The following is a 14,074-nucleotide window of genomic DNA, read 5'->3' on the forward strand; positions in this document are numbered from 1 at the left end:
GCAAAACAGCGGTACTTACCCCAGCGACGAGAAGAGTATCCGAAGCCTCCATGCGTATAGTGCCCTCCGATGCCAACGCCCGGGTATGTGCCATGAGGCAGTGCGGCCTGACCTTGTTTGTATACACCCAGTCCGAGGTTTCCGAGACGCACGCCGCCTCCCGCTCGAACGATACCACTACCTTGTGATCTGTTAGTAAAGATCATGAAGAAACGAGTAAGCTACCTGCCTTTGTCCAGAGATACCTCATTAAACTTCTGTAGATCGATCGTCAAGCTACCATTCGTGCCGCCGAGAGAGTAGCTCCCGTACGAATGTCCTCCAGACCGGGGCTGAACTCTGATGCCAGCTGCAGCTGCGCATGTTATTGAATCGGAAACTTGCTGCGGAGTCTCTGGTATTGTCACGGCCACTGGGGTGTACTGGAGACGCAGGTTGAATGCAGTGGTGAGAGAAGTCCAATCTGAGGAGGAATTGAGAGTAGTAGGGACGGCTTTTGCATGGAGGCAGTCCTGCAAGGCTTGGTGTTGTCGATTGACCAGATGGTCTCGCGGATCAACGAAATCAGCGATGGCGTTCGATACGAACAGAAATAGTAGAGATGCTGAAACCATTTTTTCAGTCAGTTGCTCTTTTGCGACTAACCCTCCTGCTTCCTTGCATTGCATTTTATACAACCACTCCGCCAGCACTACATGCCAAGTCTACCGAACTCCGGAAACATAATATTATACCAATACTACTCGGTCCTCATACTTGCGAAGCAACCGAGCAAGCAATTGCCCGTACCAATCTCGTGATGATTTCCGGATGGAGCTCTTTGCTAGGTTTGGTCAAGTCATGAACTTCTAACGAGAGCTGGCTAGAGCAATACGTAAGACGATCGGTGAAATGCAGTGGCTTTGCCTGGGGCATTGCGACGCAAAATCCCTGTTATGACGCGGAATCGGTACTGACGATGAAGGGATGTCGGCTGATACGACCTCCAGCCGATGCCAAGTCCTCCGACGGGAACTTCCGAAAACCCGATAGCTCTTTCCCATGCAAGAAGGCCACCACAAGTCAGCATTTTTGACCTCGATGATGGTCTAACAACAACACCGCGCCAGCATTGTGGACCGCCGCGGGCACGCCATCACAGACAAAAGATGCTAGAGCGATAGTAAAGCTCAGGATCCGATTGTAATGCCGCCACCATGGAGCACCCTCAACCGCTCCGGCTTTGTCCAAACCCTAGGCCGCAAGTATTTGCAAAACTATGCTCCGAATCGATTTGCTAATACACCAATAGGTAGCGCGCTCACCGTCGCAAAAGGCTTTGTCTTCCTCCACGTATGCTCTTCCTACATTGGCGGCATATCCTCCACCAGCGGCATCTCTATGGTGCCTACGATCCCCCATCATTATAAGGGCCACCCATGGATACTATACTCGTCGCTTCATCGTCGCGGTCGCAACCTCCGCGTTGGTGACATCATAACCTATAATCATCCCATATTCCCCAAACAGAGCGGGTGTAAGCGCATCATTGGGATGCCGGGCGACTTTGTCAGTATTGTCACGCCGGGGCGCGGGGAAGATGATGTACACGCGGTGGATCATGAGGGAAAATGGGCGAGCGTAAGGGAGGAGGTCATAAGAGTTCCAGAAGGACATTGTTGGGTACAAGGCGATAATCTGGAATGGAGTAGGGATAGTAGACTGTTTGGACCGCTGCCGTTGGCGTTGGTCAAGGCGAAGGTATTGGCTGTTGTGCGGCCGTTCGGGGAGGCGAAGTGGATTAAAAACGAACGCGATGTCGCGGATGTGAAGGAGGGGGAAAGAGAGTGGGTGTTGAAGTAGAAGGGAGTATCACGGGAGGAACAAAACAATACTGGGGGGTAGTATACAAGGGAAAGAGTTATTCAGTCGAGGCAAGCTATATACCCAAGGATCCATATAAAGAGCAAAAGAAAACCGACAACGCATCAATACGTCGAACAAGCCACCTCATCAATTATTGTCATTGGCTTGCCTTCCAGGCCAAAACAAGTTTCGAATCTCATCATCCTGTTCATTCATCATTTCCACAGTGGCCAGCTCAGCAGCAGCTTGAGCGCGAACGCGCAATTGCGCCAGGTTCGACATGCGTGCAAAAGTGGGTTCATCGTGCAGCTGAGCCAGACCAGGAAAGCCATAATACTCGGCGATCTCTTCTTCTGGGACATCGTCGCCACGACCGGCCAGCAATGCGACGCGGCGGGCTCGTGCTAATCTACTCGGCGCGATATCGCGTGTTGGGGCGATAGGTTCGGTGGTGTTTCGCGGCGGATCCGGGTATATGGTTCTCCCATTTGAGAGACCTCGAGCCGCAGACTGCGTAGGTTGTGGAGGAATGTTGTTGGTTGCTGAGGATTCTGGCGTCTGGCTGGTGTGTCCCCTTGAGGCTCCATCTAGCAGTGTCTGGATGTCTTGCTCTATTCGTGCTGTCCTCGCTCTGCTTAAATCCAAATCCGCAGCGGCACCAGCAAGTCGGCTGCTGAGGTTCGAATTATGTGGAGATCTGGCTTCTTCAGCGGCTCGTAGGTTCGCCATAGTTTCAATGCGTGTCATCCTGATACTGGGGACATCTGACGAGCTGTCTTCTCCAGTAGCCTGTCTAGCTGACATGCGTCGGCGTCGGCGTGTCTCGATACTAGAACTCGAATCATCTGAGGAACTGTCTTCTCCGGCAGCCCGTCTAGCTGCCATGCGTCGGCGTTGGCGTGTCCAGATACTGGGACTTGAATCATCTGACGAGCTGTCTTCTCCAGCAGCCCGTCTAGCTGCCATGCGTCGGCGTTGGCGTGTCCTGATACTAGGAATCGAATTATCTGACGAGCTGCGTTGGCGTCTACGTGTCCTGGTACTGGGAATCGGATCATCTGACGAACGGTCTTCCTCTGCGGCTCGTCTATCAAACTGTTGAAGTTGCTGTATGCTGTCGCGCCTGATTCGATTCAGATCTGCCAAGTTTCGCTCGAGTGCTACTGCTTCGACACTGTCGTGTAGGAGCCCATCTTGAAGACGCGCTGCTTCCAGTTGTCTCATTTCAGCCACCGCTAAGTCATGCGTGGATTGCAGTGTAGCCCTTGCTTCTGCTCTTGCCGATGCCGTTGTCTGATCGGCAGAGTTGGCTACACCCGCACCACCTAAGGCGTGGTAAGCCGGTTGCCTACGAATTAGCTCTTCGATTTCTGGGGCTTCTCCATCCGCAACCATCTGTGACATTCTTTGCATAGTGTTCCTCCTATTTTCTGTGGGACGCTCAGGGTCCCCATCTTCAAGTGCCTCCTCCATACTACTTCTCCAGGTTGGTGTGCCCACAGACCGGAATAACATACGATCTGCACCGGGCGGAAGCCTATCAAACGCTGCGCGGACCTCTTCATCCTCCCATTCCTGCTCTCGCTCCTGAGCAGTCTGTCTCAGCCTTCGCATGAGTTCCCTATCTTCCGGAGTCATCTGTCTAGACATCTCAGCTTGGGTTCGCCTTGCCCATCCCCTGATGGACTCTGGTGTATTTGCAGAACGGATGTTGCGACGATCGAAGTTTACCGGTTCCGTATGAACCGATGTGCGGGTCGCGGCAGTCTGTCGTCCCAAAGCGAGCTGAGCCAATCTTAGGTCACCTTCCTCAACTCTTCCTGCACGCCTGAAGGCCTGGCGTTCTGCCTGCATTCTCCGCTCCATGATACCTTCTCGGGTGCGAGCATAGCTCGATGGTGCTGGAGCTGGCGCCGCATATAGCTCACAGCGGCAGTTAGGACAAGTGCGGTTTCGTCGTCCATCGCCTTGGAGCCAGGTGAGAAGGCAGACAGCGTGAAACATGTGGCCACATGGGCGAGCTATTTGTACCACATCCTCGGCGAGGTGTTCGGCGCAGATTGAGCAGTCTGACTCTTCGGGCTGGGGACCTGCTGGTACGATGCCGGTCATGAAGAACTCTCCTTGGCTGCGGAGAGCGGGCATGTTGGACGGCGGTGTGGTGTTGGTCTGTGGGACAGCACGCTCGTTAGAAGACGATGATGTGTCGCTAGGCTCGGGAATTCTACGCCCGACGTAGGAGTCCATGTTCACGGCTGTGCTGGTAGAAACTATCGGGTGGGACTGGAGAGTCGAGTGTGGGTTGAGGAGATTATCTGTTCAAACCCGGCGGGGATCACACAATATAGGTTCCTCTTTGTTAGACTGTGAACAGCATTGGACTGTGGCTGTACAACAGTGTGGCGAGATGGATATTCACAACGTAAGATCCTATGGGCAAGATCTATGACCTACTACTTTCATTACTTCTCCTGTGGTCTTGGGTGAAATACCTGTCACAATGATCTGGGCTTTCGCGTCCTCAGGCCTTCACTCCCGACGTTAATGGGGAACCGGGGCTGACAAACAAGACATTTGATCAATGATTTCTATTGTATTTGTTCGATGTCTATATCAAACCGTTGATGGCCCCGTTGAGGTAAGCCCAACATTGATAGCCGACGACCCATCATTAACACTAGCTGCATCATGAACGTTCTCTTTTCACCCCACTCCAAAGCTCAAGGGGTCTTATGCATTGTCTCTTCGAACGCGCTCAAGCTTCAATCGTACCCAAATCGCCCAAACCGCGCTCATCATTCTCCTCTTTCTATCATGCCTGATATCTCAACGTAAAAAGTCTAGCTTGATGCCTCGGGGACATCGGTGCTATTGTCATCTTCTTGGGGCGATTCAGACCGTGCTTCACGAGAACGAAAGCGCTGTGTATCTGATGCAGCGGCCTCTTGTGCTCGCTGAAGAATAGAGGATGGCCTAGGACGCCCCGGGGGATGTTGCCTGAACGCAGTAGGATCTGTTGATGCGGCCCTGAAGGGTAGTGAGTCATCATGCATGTGTCTCACGACGGTGCTAGATACGCGACGTGGATGTTGTACTGACCTTGTGTCTTCCGCGGCTGCATTCTGGTTACCTTCAGAAGCAGGCTGAGCAGCGGCTACGGTATCAGAGCGCGGAATCAAAGCGGGCAACTCAGGCAACGTAAATCGTTCATCGTTGAAGTTTCCTCCGTGAACCATGTTGCTGTTCGTGGCGGTGCGGGGACCGTCTGGAGAGAAAGGAAAGAGTGGGCTATGGACTCTTGAGACGTCGCGGTGGAAACCTGGAGGGGAAGGATATACATAATCTGATGACCCTAACGATCCATCCGAAGCCGGATAGCGGTTGAGTATATACCGCATATCTGACGGTGGCGGATAGTCCGTCGACCATATAGAACTATCCGTCGACCATACAGTATTTCCTGTGCCTATAGCTCTTGGATCAGGAGGCTCGCGAGATGACCGTAGGTCAGTAACCGATGGGTCGGCAAGTCGAGGAATCGCGATTGGCGGTGGCCGATGCGCAGTGTTATCCTGCGGCCCAGGCGCCGGCCCACCGTATAGATGTGCAGTTTGTGGGTTATTCCAGCCCATCGCTCGTATCTGTTCCCTTCGCTCAGCGGCGTTCATTGCACGCTCTCCAGATGCTTCTAGATTTCGGCCTATCTGTGTTTGTACCGCACGGAGACGATCCAACAACATGACCTGCTCGTCTCGGAGTTGATCAGTAGTGCGCGTAGCTAGATCAAGCCCTGACCCTGGTAACTCGCGGATTCTGACAAGTCGTGCAGCCTCTTGTGGCGAAAGAGGTGGGATAGCTGCAAATCCGGTGTTGAGGCCTGGTACTTCTGACAGGGGGCGACGTTCCGCGATAGCACGTGCTGCTAGATCGGCTCGAGACTCGCGTGGTTGATCCGAGAGTCCGTTAGATTGAAATGTTGATGTTGGAGGTCGTTCCGGGATGAATGTTGGAAAGGGAATATCATCGGCATCAGAATCTTCGTCCGGCTCCGCTACATCTGACGGTCTATGTCCAGTTTCTGGTTCTCTAGCGGATGTAGTAGGCCGGCGCAATGCATCAGTCATTGCTATACTGGCCGCTGAACGACCAAGTGTTTGGAATCGCGAGTTGTTGGATGCATTCTGTCGCTGTTGATTTAACATCTGCTGATATTCAAGCATTTGGTTCTGACTAATTGGCTGCCGACTACCATATGCCGCGTTAGGAAAGTTAGGGTAATCTCGTTCCATCGTACCGCCTCGGGGGCTCTCCGATGACTCAATGCGATGAGGCGCGTATCCAGGTAAGTGAGATCCGGGAGCGACATGAGGTACTCGAGTGACGCTTACAAACCTTCGATCTAGAGCTGGGGCTGGAGCATTGCCAGCCTGCTGCTCTTGCTGGTCATGCGCCCTCACACGTTCTCGGTGATCAGCCACGAACTGCGCGAGACGGGATTCACGTTCGGAACTAACAGGAAGTCGGGGAGCATCCGTCGGTGGAGTCACTCCAGTGCGAGGTAGCGCCGGATGCATCACATCCACTACGTCCCCTGTAGTAAGACGTAGTGGCGCAGGCATATGTGGATGCGCCGGCTCTGCACGAGGAGTTCGCTGCGCATGTGAACGTCGAAATTGCGGATCTGGCTCGTACAACTCATGTCGACAGTTCGGGCAAGTACCTCGCTTCCCACCCGTACGCGGAGCGCTCTGATCGAACCAGCTCTGTACACAGACGGTATGAAACATGTGGCCGCAAGCGTGGAACTTGACCACGTCGTCTGAGAGAGGTTCAAGACAAATCGTACATTCCGCGTTGTCGGGGAGAGGCTCTGCGGTAGTGTCGACGGCTATGACTCCGGTCATGTAGAACTCTGGTTGAGACCGCAGAGTGGGCATATGGCTTTTAGGCCGGGGAGTCTCAGCTGGCTCAGGGTTCAATATGTTCTGAATACGACCGACTGACGCTAGACGCGATTCCAAGGTTGGGTCTGACCATCTAGTTCGCTCTGTGGCAGGTCGATTCTGAGGAACGTGTAGCTCATTGGCGTCCTCGGTTTGACCTACCGGCCTGTATCGTGGGGCAGGTCGAGGTGAATCTGGGCGCGGTGTAGTGGCGGCTCCTTGACCCTCTGCTTCAGTGACGGTCGGATTACTGGGAGCGACGCGCGCAGTCTGACTACCGAGAGCACGGCGAGCCTCGTAAGCGTCCCTTGCACGGATCAGGCGCGAGCTATTCCGAAGCCTAGTATCTTGTTGTGATCGTTGCTGTATCTCGCCGGCATCTGCTTCCGAAAGCGACAATTCCCCACGACGGTCAAGACCAGCCATAGCAGGCTGCAGATGTAGAGGTACGAAGTCAGTATATGTCTCACATGCACTTCGTACAGTCAGAACTTACCATTCTAGCCCGAAGGTCCTCCCTTATCCGATCGTTTCGCTCCTCCTCGGTTTCATCTCGCGAATCACCCTGATCTTGCGGTGGAGTTGGCGACGCCATAGTCGCGGTGCAGTCAAGTCGAGTTGAACCGTGATAACGATAGTTTTTGGTGCGTTCGTTCGCTCGTCAGTATTTAGTGGTAGAACTCTCTGCCAAAGAGGGTAAAGAGTAGATAGTGATGTGGTCGTTTGTCAATATTTTGTGGGGAGGTAAACAATCAAAGATCGACGAAGGTGGTGCAAGAGCAAGTGAGATACAGCCTAGCGCCTTGTAGCACAAACCGCCAAGCCACGAATGAAAGAGGGAGAAGGTGGGAGAGAGGTCGGCTGGAGCGTTTGTCGAAGTGCGCGCTACTTCCTGAACTGGCGATACTTCTCATTTGATGGAGCTGACCGCACGGGTTGAAGTACGCGCTGCTTCCAGGGTTCTATGCAGAAGTGTCAGCTACGCAAGGGGGGCGGATTGTAAGGCACGAAAAGCAACACGTACCATAGCGCAATCGCGCAGTCCCACAATCTCAAGATCCAATATTCGCCACGAGCCATACTACCAATACAGATACTCCACGGTATGCAGCACTTATAAATTCGTAGAAAGGAGGTTACTTTACTCACAAAATTCCCAAGATGAAACCCATTCCCCATAACCTAAACGCCATTGGATGCATCCTGCCCTCTATCAACCCCCCAAACCCTCATCTAATCCCAACTCTTCTTCTCCACAGACGGCGTCCCCAACACACCCACACCATCACCCCTCCTCCTCCTCTTCCCCATAACCTCACTCGCCCAATCAAACATCTGCCACGCCCAACTCCCCGCAACCATAACACCACTGACAACATTCACCAGCCTAACAATCAGCCTCCAGAAGCCACCCCACTCCTCCACCACTGCCAGCAGAATAGGCTCGATATCGAACTTGACGAAGATACCCGGTACGTAGGTTTCAGCGACCTTGTGGGACTGCGATGTAACGGCGTATTGGTTGGTCTTGATTGCGTGGGTGGTGTGGAACATGTTTGAGAAGGGCGTGTCTTCTTCGGATGTGCTGGATGTGAGGTAGGGGATCATGGATGCGTCGTCGGTGTAGATGGTGGGGACGATGGAGACGTAGTATTGGAATTTGTAGAATTTGTCTTGGGGTGTGGGTGTTACGGCGATGGTGTTGTCGAGCGGGTTCACGAGGGATGGGTAGTATGGGCCGAAGGACATTTCGCGGATGATGTGCGAGAAGTTGAATGCTGGTGGATGTTAGCAGATGTTATCTTCGTGGTTCTTGATTCTTTGGACTTACTGGAATGGTCCAGATGCTCTCCAAACTCCATGTATCCGTGGCCCCTAGCCGTGATGTGGAAGTCGCCCTGTACCTTGTTTCCAATGATACTGCCGTAGATACGGCAGCTGTCAGTCTGTCCGCGCACGCGCGGTGTCTTGCTGAACTTGCTCTTCCGCGCCTTCCCCAACTGCTCATGTACGTCCTCGATATCGTCCCATCCGGCTTTTTTATCTTTGCCCAGTTCGTGTGTCCCACTCTCGGCGTTCTTGCCGGTCCATTGCGCCCATGATGTTGGGTCTTTGCGCAGAAGTTCGCCAGCTAGGGTGCGGTCACCGGCAGCATCTTGCATGTTGACGTGAAGATCGGCGCAGCGCATAGCAACTATCAGGTCGAGGTTTATCCGCATGCCGTGGGCCACGCCCTTCTCGACGGCGAACGATTGTGTGGTTGTGCCGGCGAACCAGCGCGCGATCTCGGACCAGGCGAGATAGATGCATGTTATGATGAGCGTCACTGTCCACGCGGAGGAGTTGCGGCCTTGTACGAGATACGTCTTCTTAGTTTTAGCTGTGGATATCCGTTAGCATTGGGTTCATCTTGGATCGATCGCGGTGTCGCATGTGGCTGGGAAGTCGCATCACGACATGTATTGACCAGTCGAGACCTTGAAACTGCCTACTACTCCTCCCTCCATCTCGACACCCGCGCAAAGACAACACTTACGAAAAGCATCGAAACTGGACACAATGCCGCCCTTGGCTGGACCAAATGGATCCTCGTCGTGCCCGTTATCCCCGTAGCCGTTCATGGTGGGCAGTCAAACGAACAATCGGGGTGCTGCAGACCCAATTTCGATTCGGTCAACGGTTAGGTGAAAGAAAGAAGCGTGGGTGGGATAATGAGCGACATTGATAGTTGAGGTTCATGCCGCGTCGCGAAAGGCCACCTTGAACTGCTGCAACGGCCCGCGTCCGTGCCCGCGGAAGAGGCCCGATTCGGATGGCCCCGCCACGTGCTGCTTTCACCCCTCGAGTTTGTCGCTTTCATGATAAGAACATCGATAACAGCTTGCAGGTCATTATTTGTTTCATTCATTAGGCTCGTTACTCTACGGTATAATTATATCGCCATGCATCATCAACACTTAAGCGTTGGTATCACCCAGGTTGCTGAACTTGGAGTCGCCGCCTTGAGCCAGGTCCCTGTTCTCAACCGCAGCACTCGCCGCAGCCTGCTTCGCCAACTTAAGCTCCGCTTGCCTAGAAGGGTCATCCTTTGTACCGATCTCTCCAAACTTGGTGTTACCGCTCATGTTAGGGTCTTCTGTCAAGTTGGCACCCTTGGGCTGGAGAACGCTGGGGTCAATGTTCTTTCCAGCAGCAACACCGGTAGGTGCTGTGCCAGCGCTGGCAGCGCCTCCTGATGAAGCACCGCCACCAGCAACTGCGTATGTAGGACCGACACCGGCCTCCTTACCCAGACCCTTGCCTGAGTTCATGATCTTCTCCTCGTTCCATCCTTCTTGCGCGTCGCGTGCCTCGGCGTTGACGGCGGCATCGAGCTTGGTGGCGTTTGATGTGTCGTGGGTGTTTGTGGTGGTTGATGCTGATGGCTGCTTGCTTGCTGCCGCCTTGGGGTTGCCCTCGCCGAATGAACCGTTGCCCTTCAGGGACTCGCCTGCTAGAGAGTCTGATGTGACGGTGCCGACACCCTCGTGGACGGGGATCTTAGACGCGGGGTCCGTGGTTACCTATGAGTAGTAAGTTAGTGAGTGTTTCTGCGATTCCGTCATGACGAATGAGGTCATGATTCAGCGATAAAGAATGAAGTATGAGAGCTCCAGACGGAAAACATACCTTCTGTCCGTGTGAAGCCGACATGTTGTTGTTAGGTATAGTTCTTTTGTGTTGTGATTTTCGAGATTTGGAGTAAATCGATTGATTGGATTTGAAAAGTTGTGGTAGTTCAAGTGGTATGAGTACCTAAAGTCAAGTGCAAACTTGACCTATGTATACCGTCAGACTTCAAGCCCCGATGTACTTGCGTCATGACGTCGTCACATTGAGACATCCCACCTTACTTCAGCCTTACCTAGGTGCTCAAAACAACCCCGCCTTTAGTCGAACGGCCGTAGCAGTGGTAGCTCGGAAAGCGGCAATGGGCCCACCCATACATATGCTAGAGTCGGGCATACGTGCATACTGCGGCTGACATGGCGTCAGGAACGGGCCATCCGGGCAGGTGCTGTTGGTGCGGCTGTCGCATGCGCAGTTTAGTCCGAAACGCGTGAGGCGTTGGCACGAAGTCTAGCATGGGGCAATGGGATTCATTCATACATCATCGTCTTCATCACGACATCACAATTCGACAGGGAGATGACATATTTGCTTGTTCATTCATTTCATTCATTGATCATCGTAAGACTGCTCTTGCAGTCTGCTACTAAGCGCAGTGATAGTAGCCATAATCATACAATCCCATGATGCTTCGGGTATCTCATTATTCTTCCTCCTGCAGTACTCTACTGCTTGGCGCCCGAGCTGGGGTCGTTCTTCTGTGGGTATCCGTAGTCCTTGTTGGTGGTGTCGGCAAGACCAGCCTTGTCCTTAGCCTCGCGCGAGACAGCGTCGTTGGGGATGCCACCAAGGCCATCCTTGGCCTCACGTCCGGAAACGCCGCCAGCGCCGACAGCGGGTTCGCGGATGGCACCACCACCGGAGGCGAAAGAGGCTTCTTGGCGACCGGAGCCAACGTTTACGGTGCTGGCATCGGCAGAGTTGAAGTCGGAGGCGACAGGGGGCTGCTCGGGGAGAGGAAGGTTGGACTGAACCTCGTTGACAGCTTGGGGGTTACCCTTCATGTCCACGGTGGTGGGAGCGTAGCCTTGCTGAGAAGAAACCATTTTGAATGTATTTGTGCTGAGGATATGTTAGCAACATGAACAGACGCGTGCTTGTGGATGGCATGGGAACGTCGCGCCAGGAACGGCAAACTTAACCCGTCCACCACACCACCTCTTGGAATGAAACTTACGTTGTGGGTATAGGATGAAAGATAAAGTTTTCGAGAATGTGAATTTGGTCGTGAAGATGTAATTGAAGTTGTGGTTGTGATACTGAAAAGAAAAGAGTGTCCAGGCGCGTCGTGGTTTTATTATGGCAGTGGGGAGCGGTTGCCCCACCGGTGACGTCGACCTGATGTAATTCCCCATCGAAGATTGCCATCAAACTCTGACAAGACCCTTCCTCACATCATCGCAGATCGGGTATGCTTCTGCAGAAATAGTTAGCGTTAATTGTGCTTCGCAACGAGCGAGCCGCTACGTGTCGCGTGCGGTGTTGGCAGTGGAGGCGTTCCAGGTAGTGTCTCAGGCGTAAGCGACACAACCTTGATCAAAACTTCACAGCTGCCAAACCTTTGTAAAATTGCAACGACTTGGGGATTGCAGACTTGATAACATTACGAATATAATTGCATTGTAAGCTGCAAGAGCATCCCATCGTCAACGCCTCGGAGCTTTATTGCGACCCACAGACCTTAGTTCAACCGCCAACTCGATATTAGTACATAGAAGCAGTCTGAGAACGAGATCGAATCAGTATGTAAGTGGAGAAGACGGAGCATGGAGCCCCATGAAATGTTGTCAAAATCCTAGGAACCGAACCCTTGTGCACGATCCAAGTATGACCAGTCCCGTGCGGATATTCTTCGGTCCCAGAAGTATCGTCATAGTACCGGATGATACTCCACAATGATATTGGTTCACGGTATCGAGGCCCAGTTGCGCAGGAACCAGTCTTGGAAACGAGTGACCTGCACGTCTGGGTAGACTGAGTTAAGGTAGGCGGGTACCGCAAAATCATAGCGCCCCTCCGCTGTCGCGAGGAGCGGTGCGAGCCGCCTCTGTCCGGCTGTGTCTCCTCCTAGTTGAGCCATCGTCATTTGGTACTCGAGATCTGCGTAGTCGGTCAGCCACTGCATGGATGGTGTAGAGGATACCTGCATACTGGCGGGGGCTTGGTAATCAATGCTAGCCCATGGTCGGTCTAAGGACATGTTAGCAAAGCTCATTCATCAGACAAACGATGATGATACTTACTTCGGCACGCCCTGATAGCCTCGACCAAGGCGTGGACAGTCATACGCTCACCACACATGCTCATCTCGGAAGGCCAAGTTGGCATGTCGAGGGCACGAACGACGAACTGTGCCACGTCGTATGCGGATGTCAGGCAGATACAGGAGAGGTTTTGGTTTGCGTCGTAAATCGGTGCCATCGAAGTCATCTGCCGTGGGTCGGCGATGAAGTCTCCCTCGTTGCCATAGCCGCTATGAGTCCCAAGACGATGAGACATCATCCCGTTCACCGAGAAGCGCTCATAAAGTATGCCACAAACAAAGACCGTATACTGTATATTGGCACGGTAGTGGTGCAGTAAGGCCAACGCAGAGTTGCGACCACGATCGAGCAGCGCGTTTTGGCCTCGCTGAATTGGCAGACCTTCAAATTCTGCAGGTGCAAAGCGACGAACCCGGCACTGTACGGCAGCTTCTATTAGACGGAGTTGGGGATTGCCCAGTACAGTCGAGATGACAGTATCGACACCCATCAATGCATGCTGCAGAGATGTGGGGCTGTTGTAGTCAACGACTTGACAGTTGTAACCAGAAGCGATCAGGCTCGTTTGATGCTGGTGATCGTTAGTTCATCACTTGGTACTCGGTAGATGAACGATGTTCTCCCAAGGGGTACTTACGGTTCGCGAAAGAATGATCAGCTGGTGGCTCGTCGAGTTGTTGATCTCTTGTGCTATTAGAAGCGCTAGACCAGAAGTGCCTAACAGTGTAAGAAGGTTGCCCGAGCGTAGTTTGCTTGGCCCTTGATGGCTGCCTTACCTGCTATTGCGACGCGCATGTTGCCAGACATTGCTTTGCTTGAGCTTGTTAAGTTAAAAGAGGATGCTGGGGCGTATGAACTTATAAGTTCAATCCTGTGTCTTGTGTAGCACAAAGCCGGACGTGAGTTGGGCTTTAAGACTGCCTCCGTCAACACCATCACATCGCTATGAAGGCCCGTGACTCACAAGGGTGGCACTGTATCGGTGAAAAGGGTGAATGTAACGCACAGGTTATCGTGGTCGGCCTGAAATATTGCAGCAACAGGGGAAAGCTGCACATATGGGAACATCGCTTACAGTACAGAGTTATGTGGAAGTGACGCTGCCAATGAGATTGACTTGTAGCGTAAAGAAACACAAACAAAGCCTGTTACATCAAGGAATTCATAAAGCCCGGTCTAGTGCTAGGACGGAGGTAGAACGACTGCCACCGTCTTCTGCAACGTGCATGGGTGTTCGGAGGTTGGCGTGACAAGATATGATGAAGGGCTAACGGCGGACCTCTTCGCCTCTTGGGTACAGTTGCCTGCTTTCGACGCCTTTCCCGCTGGGTCAAATGTTCCCTAGTCAACAAT

At 53.0% G+C, this 14,074-nt stretch overlaps 5 protein-coding genes across 5 annotated transcripts; all 5 read right to left on the reverse strand.

Annotated features, from left to right (window-relative positions):
• Positions 1-1,992: 1,992 nt before the first annotated feature.
• Positions 1,993-3,990, reverse strand: J4E88_010534 (uncharacterized protein; the record flags this gene model as incomplete). Its single annotated transcript, XM_049404125.1, has 1 exon — positions 1,993-3,990. One exon carries the CDS (start codon positions 3,988-3,990, stop codon positions 1,993-1,995), a length of 1,998 nt encoding a protein of 665 aa, XP_049250090.1.
• Positions 3,991-8,021: 4,031 nt separating this feature from the next.
• On the reverse strand, positions 8,022-9,409 carry J4E88_010535 (uncharacterized protein; the record flags this gene model as incomplete). Its single annotated transcript, XM_049404126.1, has 3 exons — positions 8,022-8,566; positions 8,620-9,168; positions 9,325-9,409. The coding sequence occupies 3 exons, from the start codon at positions 9,407-9,409 to the stop codon at positions 8,022-8,024; spliced, it is 1,179 nt and encodes a 392-aa protein (XP_049250091.1).
• Positions 9,410-9,745: 336 nt separating this feature from the next.
• Positions 9,746-10,481, reverse strand: J4E88_010536 (uncharacterized protein; the record flags this gene model as incomplete). Its single annotated transcript, XM_049404127.1, has 2 exons — positions 9,746-10,351; positions 10,458-10,481. 2 exons carry the CDS (start codon positions 10,479-10,481, stop codon positions 9,746-9,748), a joined length of 630 nt encoding a protein of 209 aa, XP_049250092.1.
• A 641-nt stretch (positions 10,482-11,122) lies between these two features.
• J4E88_010537 (uncharacterized protein) lies at positions 11,123-11,503 on the reverse strand (the record flags this gene model as incomplete). Its single annotated transcript, XM_049404128.1, has 1 exon — positions 11,123-11,503. One exon carries the CDS (start codon positions 11,501-11,503, stop codon positions 11,123-11,125), a length of 381 nt encoding a protein of 126 aa, XP_049250093.1.
• Positions 11,504-12,363: 860 nt separating this feature from the next.
• J4E88_010538 (uncharacterized protein) lies at positions 12,364-13,528 on the reverse strand (the record flags this gene model as incomplete). The annotated part of the gene is made up of 5 exons (XM_049404129.1): positions 12,364-12,557; positions 12,609-12,647; positions 12,701-13,292; positions 13,359-13,438; positions 13,498-13,528. 5 exons carry the CDS (start codon positions 13,526-13,528, stop codon positions 12,364-12,366), a joined length of 936 nt encoding a protein of 311 aa, XP_049250094.1.
• Positions 13,529-14,074: the final 546 nt, after the last annotated feature.

This window comes from Alternaria novae-zelandiae (assembly GCF_023758075.1).
Source record: "Alternaria novae-zelandiae strain BMP 2774 chromosome Unknown scaffold_35, whole genome shotgun sequence".
Taxonomy (NCBI): Eukaryota; Fungi; Ascomycota; class Dothideomycetes; order Pleosporales; family Pleosporaceae; genus Alternaria; species Alternaria novae-zelandiae.